The sequence below is a fragment of the Lepidochelys kempii genome, chromosome 12, assembly GCF_965140265.1.
Source record: "Lepidochelys kempii isolate rLepKem1 chromosome 12, rLepKem1.hap2, whole genome shotgun sequence".
NCBI classification, from domain to species: Eukaryota; Metazoa; Chordata; order Testudines; family Cheloniidae; genus Lepidochelys; species Lepidochelys kempii.
The window spans coordinates 32,863,337-32,882,505 of record NC_133267.1 but is presented as its reverse complement, the minus strand read 5'-3'; the positions used below and the strand labels follow the sequence as shown (position 1 = coordinate 32,882,505).

The window sequence follows — 19,169 nt, the reverse complement described above, 5'->3', positions numbered from 1 at the left end:
ATACTAAAGTGTATTTTTAGCATGCTGCATTCAAAAACTCCAGTGTGGGGGGTCTGTATTGTACCTTCTCACTTCCATGTGTGGGAAAGCCCTCTGGCCAGTAAATCCCATGTAGCCTCATATGCGGTCCCCCTATCATGATGGAACAGAAACATAACTGGCAGATCCTGAGCCAGACCTCCCCGATCTGTGCATTCGAGATGCTATTCAGTAACCATCTAACACAGAAGGCCAATTGTGGCTCCAGCTGCACTTTGCATGGACTAATGCGGTTACTATCGTAATCAGACCTGTCCACAGGGGAGATGTTTTTTTGGCAGGGCTGACCTTGATGCATTCCCCGAAACCCTCCATCCCCGCTTCCATTTCCTTTTGGCAAATGCTCCCATTCTTCAGGCCTCAGTTCCAGCACGAGCTTTACACTTCAGGTTGGCAAAACATCAGCTTTCATCCTGCTCACAGCAACTGCTGTCCCATATTTTTCATATCACAGTGCCAAGCAAGATTTTGTTTTTTAACGTTGCTCTGGCTATGCGGAATTTCACTGCTACTGTGGAATATGTTTCTAGCAGAAACACAGAACCCCAGGGCTGCAATAACCATTCGCACTGGAACAGCTGGACCCTTGGGTTGCAAATTGTATGTAGTCTTTCCCATAAGAAAGTGACATTGACCATGTTTTCCCATATTTTTAAAATGAAAGACAGAGAGGGCCAGATTCACCAGTCCTATGGCAGCAGCCAAGGGTCAGACACACCTTGCAACATGAGTAGTTGGGTGGGGTTACTGCTGCTGTAACCCTCCCTTGGGGTTTTCAGGAGACGAGGGCAGCGTCAAGCTTATGGCCAGATCTCTGTGGAAAACCACCCCACAGAGGTTGCTGGATGCACAAAATCAGACCATCTCCCAGCCGTCCTGCCAAGCCCGCACCATCTGCTTTAAGGGCTGCACTGGCCTCCCAGAGTACATCTACACTCGCAGTGGTGTGCAGAGTGCAGACCCTGCATGCCCGGCTAGCATGGGTATAAATAACAGTGTCGATGGGGAGGCATGGTGCAGGTGAGCAGAGCGCCCTACGAGCCTGAACCCTAGGGTATGTACCCTGCACGGCTCTCTACACACCCACCACTACCCAGCTCTTTTTAGCAGTGTAGCATCCCGCTGCCTCGGCCTTTCCCTGCTGCCTGCTTGAACCTTTCACTCCCACGTGTAGTTACACCTCGCAGCGAGCGTGGACGCGGCCTGCCTTGCACTGAGATGTGTACAGCTACATACACCGCACATGCCGTTGCAAGTGTAGACAAAGTCTTACTCATCCCAGTAGAGGGGAGGTTTCAACCACTTTCTGGCCCTGAAATCTCCTCCTGGGGCAGATCCCATTTCTGCCTACTGCAGGGTACTTTAACCTTCCTGTGAAGCACCTGGTGCTGCGCTAGGGTCCTCACAGGATACTGGACTAAATGGGTCATTGGTCTGATCCAGTCTGACACATCCTGTGTTTCCCTGATGGACTTCCCACCATTAGAGATGCTCTGTTATTGCCGCGCAGTGCCCACGTTCTAAGCTCTGGGCCAGTCACAGATGGACAGTTATGTACCGTAGCTAAAAAAGAGCTCAGACTATCAGCTAGGTATGTAAATTATATGTAAATTATAAATTACACCCAGATCAAGAGGTTCAACAGCATAAAGGCAATGCCTGGGAATGACAGTCTTCAAATAATACAACACAAGAGGCAGCGAGTTATGATGGAGTTACAGCACACGTCAGGAGGTGAACGCAGCAACTGTAACCAGAGAGGAGCAGTAACTCCAGCTGCCAGTACAGTCATACTGCTCCCCAGAATGGGAACTCACAACGCAAACAGCCCAATCCATAGAGAGACTGGGCACTACTGCCTGGGATCAGAACATAGCTGACACCAAGTCAAAGAGTGTCACTGGTATCCAACTTTCTAATGCCGCTTCATCATATCACACAGACGCTGGCGCTTGTGGAGTCTGGTTGGCGATGTACACCGGCTACCAGCCTGATGTGGGAATGAGGGACTTACACTCTAGAAAAAAGGCACAACATGGCCTGATCATTACTGCACTTTGACCAGTTTTTCCAAGTAGGAGACTGCATCCAGGCCACTGGGGAGCAAAGCCAGATAGCATCCCTGCTGCAGAGAAACCCATTGGCTCTGGCTTGCACACTTCAGATTCCACGCTGTGAGGTGGAATCCATTTGTCGCCTGGGAAACAGGATGCTGTGCCAACAGCAAGACTGCAAAATAGATGCCAATCATTCCAGGAGGCTAACGATTCAGATGGGAAATAAGACCCCCTCACCACCTGAGAAAGCTCCCTAAATTAGCACTAAGCGCTCTCTAATACTGCATATTTCGCTAACCGATAACAAGAGCCTCCTAAGGAGAATCAATGTCAGCGCTATTTCCTAGTCTAAAGGAGCATTGGGCAGATCAGGTGGCAGCCAGCAGCATGCAAAGCAGATATACAAAGATATACAAGCCAGATTTAAGGGACACACTTGTCACCCCCCTTTTTTTCCCTTTTACTCTCCATAGTGTGCAGCAGCCCCTCACCCAAACTCTCTCCTGGCCCCCACTCTGTCTCACCTCCTGCAGAAGCTTGGAAATAGAAATGCATATACTTACCTATTTTGTTTCCCCTTCCTCGGCAAACGTAATTTTTTTTCTTTTTCTTTTTTTTTTTTTTTTTTTTTTTTTTTGCAGTTTCTAGCTCTGCACCACCATAAATGGCTTTGAAATTGACTTCTCTCTCTCCCATGTGCACCTGCATCATCAGTGTCGTCAGCAGGAGAGATGTGCACGGCTCAAGGAACGTGTTGGTGTCAAAAAGCTGCCTGCTGATGCAGAGGCCTTAGGGAGGAGAGCTCAGATACTGTACACTGATGTGATACTCACAAGCATCTTAAAGGGACTTCGGAAAAGCAGCCATTTCCTTATGACAGAGCGCTGTATTGCGGTTTCCTTTCTCACAAAGAGAAGTATGGGATTTCAGAGCTGTGTTCACATCTGACATGAGTCCATCACTTAACTCCGTTCTTTACCCCTCAGCTCACCGCACAAGATCAGCATAAAACCTGAGATTTCACTAAAACTACTGCAATCTTTTTCTCCCTTATATAAATGTTGCTTGACATGGCAAGACAAACCAACACTTCAAAGGCCTAATTTGGCATTCATTTTGCACCTAAAACTCCTGTTGTGGCCCTAGGAATTTTGGGGTGGACAAAGAATGCATCCTCAGGGCCAACGTCAATCTTACTTTTAAAGCTACCACGGTTTAAGTAAATCACCCTAGGCAATTCCTTTGTTCTTGATGCATCTTACCTTTGCAAGGGTCACTTAAGTGTAATCTAGTATTCTCATTTCAAACAGAACTGTACAAAGCAGCAGAGAATATGCTGCAGTGAATAATCATGACATGCTGGCCACTTGGGGTTGAATAAATGATTTAAACAGCTTTTGCTGTCAGTATTCTCTTTCTTATTTTAGTTTTTAAAAATGCCACTCTTCAAAAATGAAGGACATTTAAATGACAACCAAGCGGAGTGTCTGGAAATTATTACAGGAGAGATAACAGATAATAAATATGGCAACGTGCAGCACATTTCATTCCATTTGGTTTGGTGGATGTTAAAGGTAATTGCTGCAATCCTTTAAGCGGCTATGCTGCACGCTGATTTTATACTGGACACAGCAATTTTATCGTGGTGAATTCAAGACACGTTATGATGAGAAAAATATGAAAAGAAGGAGGAGGAAAATTTAAATTATTCCTGTCCTTCTAGACCTGTGTGGCTACCTGGGCTAGGAAGGATCTGTTCCTGCAGCCAGCGAAATCAACGGCAAGACTCCCACTAATATCAGTGGTGCAGTATTGGGCTCTAAGGCTGCTGCTCCTACAAGGTACCAAGCACCTTTCAACTCCCATGAACTTTAGTAGGAGAGAGTGCTCAGCACCTTGCAGGATCAGGCCCTCTCTAAGAGAAATCTGACAGCCAGAATTTCTGAGACAAATTTACATGACTGATTTTATCAGGAGACAGTACTATGACATAGGCTACAACAAATGTACCAAGATCATGATGCCCATGAATGCTACCAGACATGGGCATCACACAACACTGTAAACACTCAGACATTTTCAATCCAGGCAAGCGGGTTGGACAGAGTTATTTATTCTAAGATATTTGAGCTTCATAGATCATAGAAATCATAGAATATCAGGGTTGGAAGGTGACTACAGGAGGTCATCTAGTCCAACCCCCTGCTCAAAGCAGGACCAGTCCCCAATTTTTGCCCCAGATCCCTAAATGGCCCCTCAAGGATTGAACTTACAACCCTGGGTTCAGCAGGCCAATGCTCAAACCCCTGAGTTATCCTTCCCCCCATGTGACATGAGACAATAAAACGCCAAGTAAAAAAGTCCTGTGGTGCAGGGTTTTCGAAGGCCTAGATTGTTCCTGGAGATGGCTATACAAGAAGGGCTGTACACTGAACTGCTCTACCAGACTGTTCTGGGGAAAATGTATTCTCTCCCCAAAATTGCCATTGATGACACGTTGCTTAATGCTGTAGAAAAATGATGCTATCTAATAAGGCCACAATTAAAGATGAAATCACACAGCGTATTTCTGAAGCCAGTTCTGCCTGTGGTCACCGTTCTCGCTGTCTGTGGAATGTCAGAGGCATTCAACTTCACACCAAGATTAGTGTCTATCGTGCAATCACATTAAGCTCTCTTCTCTATGGCTGCGAAACATGGACACTCTACAGCAGGCACTTGAAGCAACTAGAGCATTTTCACATGCGCTGACTGTTTCTCCTCTGTAATATCAAGTTTTCAGACAAGATCCCAACCATCAAAGTTCTAGACCAGTGCTATATGACTAGCATTGAATCCCTAACACCACAGGAGCAACTTTGCTAGGCTGGTATGGATCGATCATACGCGAACATCTATACTGCAATTGCAGCCTGAGCCCCAAAAGCCCTTGTCAGCTGACCAGGGCCAGCTGTGGGTATATAATTACAGTGTAGACATATCCTTATTGGCCTGTCAGTCTCAAGAATCATTCAGACAGCAATGAGGGAAGGAATCTTTCCCTGCTACAGAGCTGGAAAGGCAGCTGTTCTAGACACTAGCAAGAGAGATTTCACCTGCTCCCATAGGTAAGGGGGGGGATTTCAATCAGAGCAGATAAGGACACTTTCTAACCCTCCGTAGAAAAGAGAAAGGGGTTTAGGGAAACTCTTTATCCTGGGAAACATCTTAATTCTGTTCAGTACAATTCTTGAAAAAGCCTCAGCAGGAAGATGAGTTTGACTGAGCAGCAGCGAGCTTTGTGAGAAAGTACAGTCCAAGATTAAATCACGGGTTCTCGTATCCAGTGGCTCATGTAAGAAGGACAAGTGACAGTTACACCTCATAGAATCTCCCTGAAGGAGATCTCCAATCCTTTCCCAAAAGAGACCTCCTCGATGCTAGGGAATCTAGCTCTCCTGAGCCACGGTCTAGTTTAGGAACCCAGGGGGAGGTTGCATTTTATTACAGTTATAAAAGAGGCACTGAAAGAGTACTTTGCAAACCTGTCAAGACATAGGGTCACTGTGACCTGGAAAACAGAACTGCTTGGAATTAGTCATCAACCTACAGGAGCACTGTGCCACAGCAATTCTCCAGCAGGAGTCTGAGTGAAGCAGCAGCGCACCCCAGCTGTCCATCGCTCCTGTCATAAATATAAAGAGAAGGGTAAACACCTTTAAAATACCTCCTGGCCAGAGGAAAAACCTTTTCACCTGTAAAGGGTTAAGAAGCTAGGATAACCTCGCTGGCACCTGACCAAAATGACCAATGAGGAGACAAGATACTTTCAAAGCTGGATGGGGGGAGAAACAAAGGCTCTCTCTGTCTGTGTGATGCTTTTGCCGGGAACAGAAAAGGAATGGAGTCTTAGAATTTAGTAAGTAATCTAGCTAGATATGTGTTAGAGTCTGTTTTGTTTAAATGGCTGATAAAATAAGCTGTGCTGAATGGAATGTATATTCCTGTCTTTGTGTCTTTTTGTAACTTAAGGTTTTGCCTAAAGGGATTCTCTATGTTTTGAATCTGATTACCCGGTAAGGTATTTACCATCCTGATTTTACAGAGGTGATTCTTTTTACTTTTTCTTCTGTTAAAATTCTTCTTTTAAGAACCTGATTGTTTTTTCATTGTTCTTAAGATCCAAGGGTTTGGGTCTGTGTTCACCTATGCAAATTGGTGAGGATTTTTATCAAGCCTTCCCCAGGAAAGGGGGTGTAGGGTTTGGGAGGATTTTGGGGGGAAAGACGTTTCCAAGTGGGCTCTTTCCCTGTTATATATATTTGTTAGACGCTTGGTGGTAGCAGCAAAAAGTCCAAGGGCAAAGAGTAAAATAGTTTGTACCTTGGAGAAGTTTTAACCTAACCTGGTAAAAATAAGCTTAGGGGGTTTTCATGCAGGTCCCCACATCTGTACCTTAGAGTTCAGAGTGGGGAAGGAACCTTGACAGCTCCGTTATTCCAAAAGAGCAATGGAGAACATACAGTTGCCAGGCTACAAACAGAGGATCAAGGCAGAGCCCTAAGAGCATAGTAAAAAGCCTCTGTGTTTATTTGTCGGGTGGTGGGTGTTCAGCTGCACTTTGTTTAGTCATTGTATACACCACTGCAGACTTGCCTTGAATTGGCTTAAATTAGGACATAGATATAAGGTAATAACTACCTGTGCTTTGTCTCCACTAGGATTTCACAGCAAAATCACTAACGCATGTGAGCTACCTTGCTGTAAAAACACACCTTTTGAAGACATAGCCTCAGTGAGACTTCTGCTCTGGTGGGGACAGGGTCACCCACAGTCAGAGTGATCTCACCCCATGCATTGTCTGTGGAAGCGATTTTGCTCCAAGTGCATAAATCACTCCCTTTGTGCCAGTTCTTAAAAAGCTGAGAGGCCTCATGGAAAACACTACAGGAGTCTGCTTGTAGAAACAATTCTGCTAACCCGCCAGCTGTTTTTTTGTTTTTTCCTTGGTTTCTTAAAGAACTCATCCTCACCTTGCAGTTATTCTCAATCTGAGAGCAACATTCTCTGCTTCTGACACCCTGGTCACCCCAAGCAAATGACCACAAACTCAGGAAACAGAAGGCCAAGGCCAAGAGTCTCCAAGGGACTGGCAATATTGGATGGCTGGATTTTGGGTTAGGTGGGGCATAATATGTAGCAGGAACAGAGAAACTCAAAAAAAAAATCTCCTGTGCTCATGAAAATGCCCTGAGCAACAGGAAATTGTGGGTGGGGTTCTAAACATACCAAAAACAAACAAACTAACAAAAACACAGGCAAGTAGAATGTTTTCTAAAGAATTCCCCCCCCCCCCCCCAGGAGGTGGCCCTTTAATTCATAGACGGAGTGGTAACATCAATCACAGTGGAAGGAGAACAGGGGAATGCTACCACAGAGCCTCACACAAGCAGAGAAGGCAGCAAAGAGATGGCATTTCCATTCAAAACAAAACATAAAAATGAATGTTAAATCCCAGCAGCAAGAGGGTTTGGAGCTGGAGAGGCAGCGTTGCCTCATCCTGAGAGAAAGGCACCAGTAGTCCAAGGTTTCTGAGATTTAGTCTCCGTTTTGCTGGGAACAAAGCCACGTACATGGAAAAGCTCTTACTGGCATAAAATGCAGCAGCCTGTTTGTTTAGCAGCACTCGTCTACACAAACAAATCACCCTCATGCCTCACTCTGTATTGGTTGCTTACTAAATTCAGAGTCCACTTTAAGATCCTGGATATTCAAAGCCCTACGTGGGATTGGCTCCAGGTAACTAAGAAGTCACCTCTCCCTCCGTGGTCTCCCGTAATAGATACCTGTATATTTCACTGGTAGGGGCAGGAAACAAAATTTCCGAAGGGCTGAACCCAGAGTGTGGAACTCACTCCCGTAAGACATAAGAATGGCCATGGGGCCTCCACACTTCCAGAACTAAAGGCAAAACTAACTTACTCAATTTAGCTTTCCCTCAATTAATTATTCACGCACTCACAGAGACCCAGTCGAGGACTTCTCCTCTTTCCTCCTCTACCTTCAGTTACTGAAAACTTGCTGAAGAAAAGAAGTGTCAAGTTCTCGGTTTTATCAGATGCCTAAGATATTCCTACAAGAAAGGCAAGGAAATGGTCATGACATGTTTGTTCGGTCTTCATACTGAAATGTGATGTCTGTTGCAGCGCAGACTGGAAGCAATGGTGGAAACCCACCCAAGAGAATGGCTGAAATCCAGGAAGGATTCCAAGGAACAAGCAGCTCTTTGAATATGATTTTGATATGAAGTGCGTCACATGGTTCTTTAATGCATTATCACATGATGCTTCCTCTCTCAGATCATCTGCCAGGAGATTAACCGATGTCCCCATGCCAGTTTCAGTGATGGAGCTTTTTAGCCATCACCTCTGGTAAGTTTTCTGATCTCATGGTTTCGAGACACTTTTTACCCAGATTTAAGCCTGTGAAACCCTTTGATGCTATCATTTAAATTCTATATAAACCTCACTACTGCAACAGTGCTATTTTTAACCATTACCATAGTGACAATGCCGTAAGGTGTTTCACATGAGGCTACACCACACTTTTCAGAACAGTGTCTCTCATCTTAACCTTCGCTGTTTGCAATATAAAAATACTGAACTTCCATTGCTAGGGCCAGATTCCAACACCTTTACTCTTTTGGGCATAAAATTCAGTGGGGCCACTGGTGGAGTAAAGTGCTATTCAACATGAACAGGGGTATCAGAATCTGATTCCTAGCAATTCACACTGAGTAGTACCTTATACCATGAGTGGTTCCATTGAAATGTGGAATAAAGTACTATTCATTGCAAGTAAAGATGTAGCAACTGGACCCAAAGGGTCAAGAGAAATACTCAGCGGGCCATTGTGAGCGGATATTTGACCCAAAATACAGTAAGAGGGGCTTCCATGGATTTTAACACTGACTGTCATGAGACCAAAGGTGGGCTTGAAGTTAAGGCACTGGACAGGGAATTTAGGAGACCCGGATTCAGTTTCTATCTCTGACACAGACTTCCTATGGAACTTAGGGCAAGTCACTTAGCTTCTCTGTTCCCCAACTTTAAAACAGGGACACTAGTACTTCCTTTCAGTTTTGTCTATTTAGACATTAAGCTCTTCAGGGAAAGAAAGGTATGTACAGTGTCTAGTACAATGGAGTCCTGAGTTCAGCGGAGACTGAACTCCAGGTACTATCACCATACAAATAACATATAATGATAGTAAGGCTTCCCAATGGAGAACTACTTTAGACATTTGTATCTGGGTTCTCCAGACTTGCAGAAATGTTTAGAGCTACATTACTGATGAGAGTGCTGGCATCAAGGTACCATACCAAAGTATCATCCAGCCGGGCAACCAACCTATTGTAAGCCAGATGCAGATATTACCCTACCAACCGGCCTTTGGTGAACACCACCATTCTGAAACACCAGACTTCCCGTTTCTTTGCGGGTTCCCTCTGGATCTGTTTAGTCACCATACCAAACAACTTTCAACACAAAATGTAAGTTGACAGCTGAGTCGGAGCGACAGGTGGTAGCACAATTGAGCTGACAAATCTGTATCAGCAGCAGCAGAGGGAGATTCCGTAGCTGCTCTCAGATGCTCAAGTTATTTCTGTATAAAAGGGTGGTTTGCCCCTTTTTGGCCTAGAGGCCTGGGGCCAACCAACCCTAGTTACAAAGCAGGGCTTAGATGATTCCCCTATAACACCAGCAGGAGGCTGCGGGGTGGAAGCGAGAAAGAGAGATGTTCAGAGAGAATCAACCAGAGGAAGCTGGGGTAGAGATTGCAGAAGTGCAGCAAGCAAGAGCTCCTGCAGGAGACTTTTGGCTAGGGGGAAGTGTTTGAGTCTGGAAGCCAGAAGGCTAAAGAAAGCTACGGACCAGGGAAGGCAGGCTCCCCAGGCATAAGACAGAAAAGACTCCAGCCAGGTAGGGCCTGGGAGGAGCCTGCCAAAGCAAGAAAGGACCCAGGCAGGTAAGCCAGGAGTAGGAACAGAAATTTTTTGTTTGTGCAAACTTTTGCCAGACTTTTAAATGGAGTTTGGAATTTTATTTTGAGTTTATTTTGTGTTAATAAAGCCAGACCCCAAGGAGGGGTATTTCTGGCCACAAATAACCTACGGGTGAAGTTTATTGAAGAGTCCAAGAGGGGAAACTGAGGCAGGAGGCCACCTGCAGGGTCACCTTGTGACCCCCAGGTGGCACCTGGGAGGAGGCCACTAATTGATATCCTGCCTTTGCCCTTGCTTCTATTGTGAATTCACTTGAACGGCCAAATACGTTCCAAGGTAAACAGCATAATGTTAGTGGGTGTTTTTCCTCTGAAAAGTTAAGCAACCAAAACATTAAAAGCAACTATATTCCAGCAAACAGAAATGTTTTAGCACAAAGTATATGGGTCATGATTTAAGCTCTGCTATTGTTCTGTGGAAATGAATTGCTTCCTATTCCTGGCAAAGGGAAGGCCTTTCAAATCAAGATAATGTTTTATTCTACTAAAAAAGAACTTTTTTTAAAAAAAAAGCAGCAGAGGGGCAAAAATAAATCCTTCTATACAGCAAATGTCCACTGAGGTTAAATTACTCAAAGTTTCCCAGAATGAGAGGCTTGCTCGCAAGCACCGGAAAGTTTATGAAGCTCATCCTTAAGATCAGCTCCTACAGAGCGAAGTTGTCTCCATATCGCTGGAAGATGTATGAGCGAAACAAGCCATGCTAGCTACAGTGTTTTTTTGCTCTTTAAATCTTCAGGGCTAGATTGTACCTTTACCATCTGCCCTGTGAATGGGGTAGGATATGGCTAAGCCGCACCAAGAGCGGACCAGAGACATAGCGAGCAGCTGATTAATTCTACCTTTGGAGAAAGTAATCTGCTGGCCCACACCCCCAGCCTCAGCTCTCTGGGCACACACATTGGGTGGGGTGGGAGAATTCACCTAGTCTTTGCCCTTCCTGCTCTCTCCTTGCTCATCAATGCAGGAGGGGAAGTCACAGTACATGGAACCTTCATGCTGTAATCCATGATGCCCCCATATTTTACCGCAGGACTACATGAGCAGCAAGATAATCTTGCCTTCAAGGCTAATTTTGCATCAGTCATACACTGAAATATTGGTAAAAGGAAGATAAGGCACAGTTAAGTGGCAAAAGCAGAAGTGTCTTGGCTTAGCACAGCCTTTGCACACAATGCTATTTGTCCCCTAAATGGACACAAACAACAGACAGAATATTCTGCATGGTCATGAGCTGGGAGAGGGTTGTTAACTCCTTAACATTTGGATCTTGCTGCTGAGAACTTGGATGTGTTCAAAGTATGAGCTTGATCCTGCAAGGTGCTAAACACCATGGCCTCAATCCAGCAAAACACTAGAATTCAATGGGATCATTCAAACAGTAAAGTTACTAAACACGAGTAAGACTGGTAGAATCTGGCCCTTTAGCTGTAGAGCACTGAGGTATCACCACACGAAATCTGATACTGACCTGCGAATCATGGTCATCACATAACACAGCCAAGCAGACTCAAAATATTGCAAAGATGCATTGATTTCTTTTGTTCCTCCCACTAATTTATTTAACATCCTCAGAAGATTGTCAGTGTGTACAATTTATTAATGGGAGAGAAAACATTAATAGTTTACATTTACATAGCACTTTCCAGCCCAGGATCTAAAAGGATTAAATATGATTCACACTACAGCTGTAAGGTAGGTATTATTATATCCACATAAGTAAACCAAAGCATAAAATTTAAAAGTGATTTATCCCTAAATTTTCCTTTCTCTGTTTTATTCCCTTACTCCTAATTACTCATTTGTACTGCCCTGTACAATTCCTCTATAAGTAGCTGGTAAAAGAGGACTGTAACTGTACAAAACACAGGAGTAACCTAAATTTTCCTGGGTAACTGTTTTCCACAATCCATGCTATCCAAAAATGCCTACCCCAAAGCAATTCTATGGGAAGGACTTCCATTTATTTTCACATGCACTTGTTGTGGGCAGAATGGAATCCTGATAAGTGACCAAGAAAGAAGTCAACCTGTCAGACTGCACTGGAATGTTTCCAAAGAAAAGTCCTTTGCTGCTCTCTCAGGTCCAAAAAAACATACAGGAAAGTTATTGTTTCACACCGTGGAGTTTATACACATAACAACCCCATTCATTCTCAAGTAAACGTCTTCGTGGTCAATTTGGACCTGTAACAGAACTCATCCACAGTCCTTTAAAAGGTCACATTTTGGTGGTTGGGAATGATCTGTTTTTGACATATTATGGTGTCATTTGTGAGCCAATTTGTTTAATAATCCCAGCATTAATCAACCTAATTTCTAATGAGCAGGAAAAATTACCCAAGATTCTTGAATTAACACCACCCAAGATTGCAGGTAATTCCAAATCATTTAAAAGTATGAAACAGATTGATAAGCAGACTGATGCTACTTACAATGAATAGCAACTTTAAAAGGTACCCTTGGCCCAGTTTCACCTGAGTAAATAAAATCAAGTACCAGGGTGTCCTAGAATATCGCAAGATTAGGCTGTCTGCCCTTTTGTAAATTTCTATATATCTACTGGATTCTGTGGCACAGAAACAAGTGGGCTCTTGTTACTGTATCACCTGAAAATGGGTTTCATATATACTGCATGGAGGCTACCACAGGCTGACAGCGCTAGGTTATCACAAGCTGCTCAGTTTGTGGCCTTGTTAGGATTTAGGGATTCTGTAGGGAAAAGACCCTCCTCTTTAGACAGAGGACATGGCTGCAATAAGGTGTGGAAGAAAGACAAAAACAAAAAAAGAAGTAATCACCTAAATCTCAACGGGAAGGGACTTTTCTTCATTTGAATAAACTGAGCCTAACCACTAGGGATGAAGAAATGATGCATCTGAACTCTTGGGTCAAGACGATGTCAAGTCACTTCATTTTTTGCTGTGGCTCTTCTTGGCATTTGCACATCCACAGCACCATGCATGCATGACTCACAGGGCGTACAAGCAGAGGGAAAGCATGCTTCATAGTTACAATTATTAACGTTGCAAGGAAAATAGTGAATGCAAAACCTACCTTCCACTGCAAAGAATGAAACCACTGATCCCTCAGATAACTGTTTGCAGCCTGCAATTAAAAACAAAAACACATAAATTGAACCATTAGATTCTGTTAAAGCTCTGGAACATTGAGTCAAACACAAGCAAATCACCCGCATGTTCTTTAAAACCCTCAAAGCAGCACACAACTGTGTGCGTCTGAAACCACTGACCTTGGCTCTCTGATCTAGAATTACCAGCTTCAACCCATGCCCTTCTTGAAAGTGGAGGAGAGTTTTAAAAATCTACCAAAGACTTGGGTTTGCATGATCATCCATTTATTTTAACAGGCAGCAGTGACAAAGATGTTATTACATCTTCTTAAAATTTAAAATATTAAATATTTAACTTAAAAAAACCAAACCCTTAAAAGCATTAACTTCAGCCGATCCAAAACCCTTTGAGGTCAATGGAAAGATTCCCATTAACTTCAATGTGCTTTTGATCAAGCCTCTGACAACTATAGGCCACTAGTCCTCTATATCAGATCACCACCCTGGATTAAAATGCGGACAATCTTTTGCAGATACCTCCATTTATGCATCATCCTCCCTTGTTTCCCATTCCCCAGCTGTGATCTAGCTACTTGAGTATCGTCTTGGCAACAATGACAATAGAATGCAATGAAAACACACACAGTTTACAGCATCTGCATGAATGCTGCAATGGTCATTCTCAATGTAACATGTGCACCAGTTTTTGTCCATATTAAGCAGAACTGCTAAAAATTCCTTCTGTTCAGCTAGGGTCGTAGCCAATAAGGAAATAGTTCAATGCTCCCAAAGGTCACAGGCTTGATACCAAAAATTATAAAAGCAGCAGCGCTGACGTAAATTCATTAAGTGCACAGAAAAGTGTACATGCCTTTCCAGGGCTCTCTGTACATTAGAAGTATGTTGTGTGGGTTTGCTTTTCCAGCTCTATCTCATCTCCTTTCAGCTGCTAGGGCTTTTTCCTTGCAATTATGGATGTTTTAAATGAGTAGTGAAAATAATAGCATGATCAATGCACGTCCTATGCAAGTAAACAACAAGGCTCTTCACTGGATAAAAATGCATCTCCTTTCAGAGGGGGCTTGTGTCCTGCAATGGCAAAGATCCTACAAACTATTTCCTATGCACCTGAACAAACGTTAAAGCATCTTTTAATTATTTCTCCCCTTCCCCACCTTTTCGGATAAGTGTTAAAACCTAGAACGCACAATTAAATTTATTCCAAGCTAAAGGTAACTAATGGTATCCAGAGCTGCAAAAGTTAAAGTTAGTCTGGGTACGAAATATGCCTCTAACTTCAGGGTCTGATCCTGATCTCATGCTGGTGAAAATCAGAAGTGTCTCACTAACTCGAGTGGAGTAACACTGTTATAACAGCAGCATATTATCAGAATCACGTAATACACAGTGGATCACCAAGCAAAGGGGGTTACAAAGAGACTAGGCATATTATCTACTGGCCCCATTGATATAGTTGGAAAACGGAATGCCCATTCTGCCAGAAATTCTGACACTTCAAAATCTGCTTATTTCAAATCAGAATGAAAAACTAAAATTTTGATATCTCTCATGGAATGGAAATACTAAAAAATACCATCTAAACACTTAATTTTGGTAGTATTGAATCATTTCATTTAGGTAACGTCAAAACATTATATTATATATAACACCTATTACAATTAATATTTTAATATAATAAAACTTTTAAATTAAATGAATCCAAATGATAAAAAAACTAGACAACACATTCTGACAATATCAAATGAAAAAAGAAAGTCAAATCTGTTTCAATTTTTCCCCATTCAACATTTTGTCAAAATACGTATGTTCCTACACAACATTTAGATTTTGATGAAACTGCATTTTCTGACCAAAAACTTATGTGGAAAATTTTTCAACCAGCTCTAGCTGACTGGACATATTGATGGCCATGTACTTCTGAGGACTGAAGTTCAAAACTGCCCAAAATTTTCATATATCTTGTAACAAAAGCCAGCTGCAGTGCCAGAAAGGCTGTCCACCTGAAGAAGGAAGACGCAATCCTGGTCTTGAATTCCACCCAGCTGTTCTGGCCCTGAATGTAGGAAGACATACTATATGAAGACATCAACAGAGAGCCACAAGTGTTCAGTGAAACAAAAACCTATAGTATAGAACTATCTGGCACAGGTATACCCATCAGGTACCACTCTGGACTAGGAAACACACTGGGAGATAAGAAAAGAGAAGTAATAGAATTTCAAGAACAAAAACAAAAGTGACCTAGAATAAAGCATAAAAATACGTCGAAAAATTGAAATGATCATTGTTCCCTTCTAGGCCCTTGATTAAAATAGTAACATTTGGTACTTCTGCAGTACCTTCTGTCCAATCACTTTACAAATATTAATTAACCAAACCTCATACCCCAGAACTAGCAGCAGAGCTAAGAGTAGAAGCTAGGCGTCCTGGCTCCCAGCCCCTTGCACTAACCACTAGACTAGCATTTCCTCTCCAAGAAGCCAAACTTTTGTGTTCTAAAAGCAATACTTTGCTAAATGGACCATGCCCATGCTGAAACCAAGGACTGATCCCCCATGCTTCTTTGACCCTAACTGATCAATTAAGCTCAATATTCCAGCCAGCAAGCAAGTTCTTATTTTGTGTAGGTTTGAGAATGTGTGTGTAGCATACAAAGGCTAGAGTGCATGCTATATGTCCATAGAATCTGACATTTCCTAAAGGAAAATCAAATACTAGCTGAGCCTGTAAAAGTTCTATTAAATTGCCAGCAAACTTTCTAGATATCTATTGTTTTTACATTGATAACAACAACAACATACACTGGTTTCTAATATTACTAATAGGGAACTGTAGGACTCTTTCTCCTTAAAAGGGCAATGTCAACCTGTTTTAGGTCCTAGATTTGACCTATGATGTGATTTGAACCAAGTACCCTCTGAGCCAAAGGTAGGTGCTTGACCATTTGCATTAAAAGCAAATCACCATTAGCTGTTAACTACCCTTCATTTTCCAGACACTGGCGAGCACAAGACCATCATAAACACCTAGAAAATCAATATAAGCAAGTGGGTTTTATGACCAACATTGCTCCTCCTGGAGCCTAGATAGAACAGTGGCTAGGCACTTTATAAAAACCTGGATAAGAGATTGTTCAGACAGAATACACACAACAAGAAATAAAGACAAGGCTGAGAAAATTCCTGACCCGGAAAAACCCGATGGTATGGATTGCTAAATGTGAAAGCGCAAAACTAACAGAGGAAGAATTTATATTCAAATTTGAGAGGGAAACAACAGAATTTTTTTAAGAAAGTAGATCCAGCCTAAATGTGCCAAAATTGCAAGCTTAGATTCCAAACTTTGCGCAGCATTTAAATATGATGTTTTTGTTTAACCTATTATATATAGCTAGGCCATCAGCAAAATCTGCATCTGAATCTGGAGTTTAAACTCCTCCAGAATTTGGGACTTTCTGGATTTGGGTTGAGACCACTTCTAAGAAAAACAACTACAAAGAAGATGATTGTAAACACAAAAGCAGAAAACAAACCTTTAGAAAATCCCGGCAGGTCTACCACTGATCAAGAACTAATGGTATCAGGACCTTATCAAGTCAACAGTTGTATCCCAGAAGCTCACTCTTCAAAGTGCTACGCCTGGCCAGATCAAATTTATTAAACTTAACCACTGTTATCTTGCTGGGGTTGTTCTGACACTAACACTCTCTTTCCCATACTCAGCAAGACCAAACAGGCTAGAAAGCTTAATCCTCCCTGTACATGCTTCCTCCTGCATATTTCCAGAGAACTGCTAAACCACAGCTATGTCCAGGAAATGTTGGAACTTTGGCAGAGCTATGAAATTGCTCACTGTTACAAAACATTTTCTTCCTTTAGGCTGATATTGAAGAAAGGGTAACTGGGCCTATTTGATACACCAGGATAAATAAAAGTTCTACAAGACACAGAGATAACAGCAATATCTTTTATGACTCAGGTGTTTATCTAGTTATTTGCCTATGCAAATACCTTCTTTGTGTGAACAGTCGCAAGTAAGTGTTTGTGCATGTGTTCTCTGTAGCTGAGAAAAATCAGTCCCCAAAAGTGTATTTCCATCACCTGAAAGCTTTGAGGCTATGTTTCCACTGAATATCTAAGTCACGTTTGCTCTGGTCCAGAATGACATCAGCATGTATCTTCAAACATTAAGTTATTGATTTTTAATTGTTTTTGCTTAGAGAAATGCATGCAACATGCACAATGTCCTTGCCTCCTCTGTGCTTTTGTTTGCCATCCGTAAAATGGTTATAGCAATAGTTTTCTACCTCACAGGGATATCATGAGGCTTAATTAATGTTATTGAAGCATTCTGAAAATCCTTGAAGTTTATGATTAGTTTATTATTAATTATTATTATTATTAGGTCCCTCCTCTCACTTAATGGACCTCATTTTGATCTCTACACTCAGCTAAAGCAAGAATAGTTGAAGGCCGACACCTATGTAGGAGATTCCTTATGCATTTTTGGGCCAAATCGCCAGTGAGTAAAAATCGGCACAGTTCCATTTCAAGAGCTTGTCATCCATGACTTCAGTGAGATAACTCACATGAGTAAAATCACGCACATGCTTACATGTTTGCCAGACTGGGATTTAGCTCAAAACAAAATCCTTGATTTAGTGAATCAGCTCATAGGCCAATTTACACAAGCTGAGGATATGATCCATAACTTCCATTGAGCTTTAGGATACAATAAAGAGGAGAGATTGAGCCATCACAGAGTTTAAAACTTTATTTTAAAAAGTCATGTTTTAATTAGCTATTTTGGCTGCACTGGGGAATTTTTTCTTACTATCTCCGTCTTATCTGTACAGCCAGTGCCATTCTGCACCAGTTATTCAAAAAGGGACATTACCAACTTCGAAGAACCACACTTCTGTCCGGCAATGTTTTAGCTACCATTTTCACATTTAGCCTTTAAGATTAACATGAATTAAAGATAAAAGAAACAGAATAATTCCCTCATTTTTAGTTTGGTTAGTTTGTGCAGAACTTTGCATATAGTTGGTTGCACTATTTCCCCTTCATAGTCAGTCAGTTAGGCCCCAATGCAGCAATGAGCTCGGTGCGTCAGTCCCATGTGACCACGCAGAATCCCCTTAGTTTCTGTGAGGTTTCGTGCAGGGGGGCTGGTTGTTGGGAGCTTATTGCGTCCAGGACTGAAGCCTCAAAAGGACAGAGAAACAATTTAGAAAATAGGAAAATGTGAATGCAAGACCCTAAAAAATAGCCGCAACCTGTGTCGGATCTGAAACTCTTTGTAACTATTTTATTTTATTATGACGATTATGATGAACAGGTAGAACACTGAAATCAACGGAGCTCTGACAACTGACATCAGCTGAGAATCTTCCTCTCTATCTGTAAGTCAACATCTATCAATGCCACTTTGCCAACAGCTCCATTGCATTAACTTATCCTCTCACACTGAAGTCTCACACACTGCTGACCTCTGCATTATTCACAAGGGTACAAGAAATGGCTTGTCCAGATAACAAAATGTTATAACAATTCTCCTTATTATAGCGCCCTTTCTGTACGCCATCCTTAAAGAACTCCCTAGCCAGCAGCGGCACTGAAAAAAAAATCAGCTGGCAATACAAAGTGGGGTTTCATGATCTGGGGTCTGTTGTAATTCTTCCCAGGCTCTGAGTTTATTCTGTATTTCTCTCTCTCGGTATGTTTTCCTGCATTCTGTCTGTACTCTCCTCCAACTGGTAAGACTATAACTGTACTGCAGAGTTCTCTGCACCAATGGTCACACTAAAAGCCAATTTTAATACAATGGAGGGATGAAATCCAGGTTCTTCATGCAAAACTCAAGTCAAAAGACCTTTCACCAGGGAACAAAATCCTCCCTTCCAGTTTCTCAGGTGCTGCAGTCAGCCAAAAAACA

General features: G+C 42.4%; 1 protein-coding gene across 6 annotated transcripts in view; it reads right to left on the bottom strand.

Moving 5' to 3' along the window:
- CMIP (c-Maf inducing protein) overlaps positions 1 to 19,169 on the bottom strand; it is a 170,881-nt gene that overhangs the window by 52,045 nt on the left and 99,667 nt on the right. For all 6 annotated transcript variants that reach the window (XM_073308044.1, XM_073308041.1, XM_073308042.1 and 3 more), the window contains exon 3: positions 13,196 to 13,246. In XM_073308044.1, coding sequence (XP_073164145.1) covers positions 13,196 to 13,246 — 51 coding nt within the window. The remainder of the gene's footprint in view (positions 1 to 13,195; positions 13,247 to 19,169) is intronic.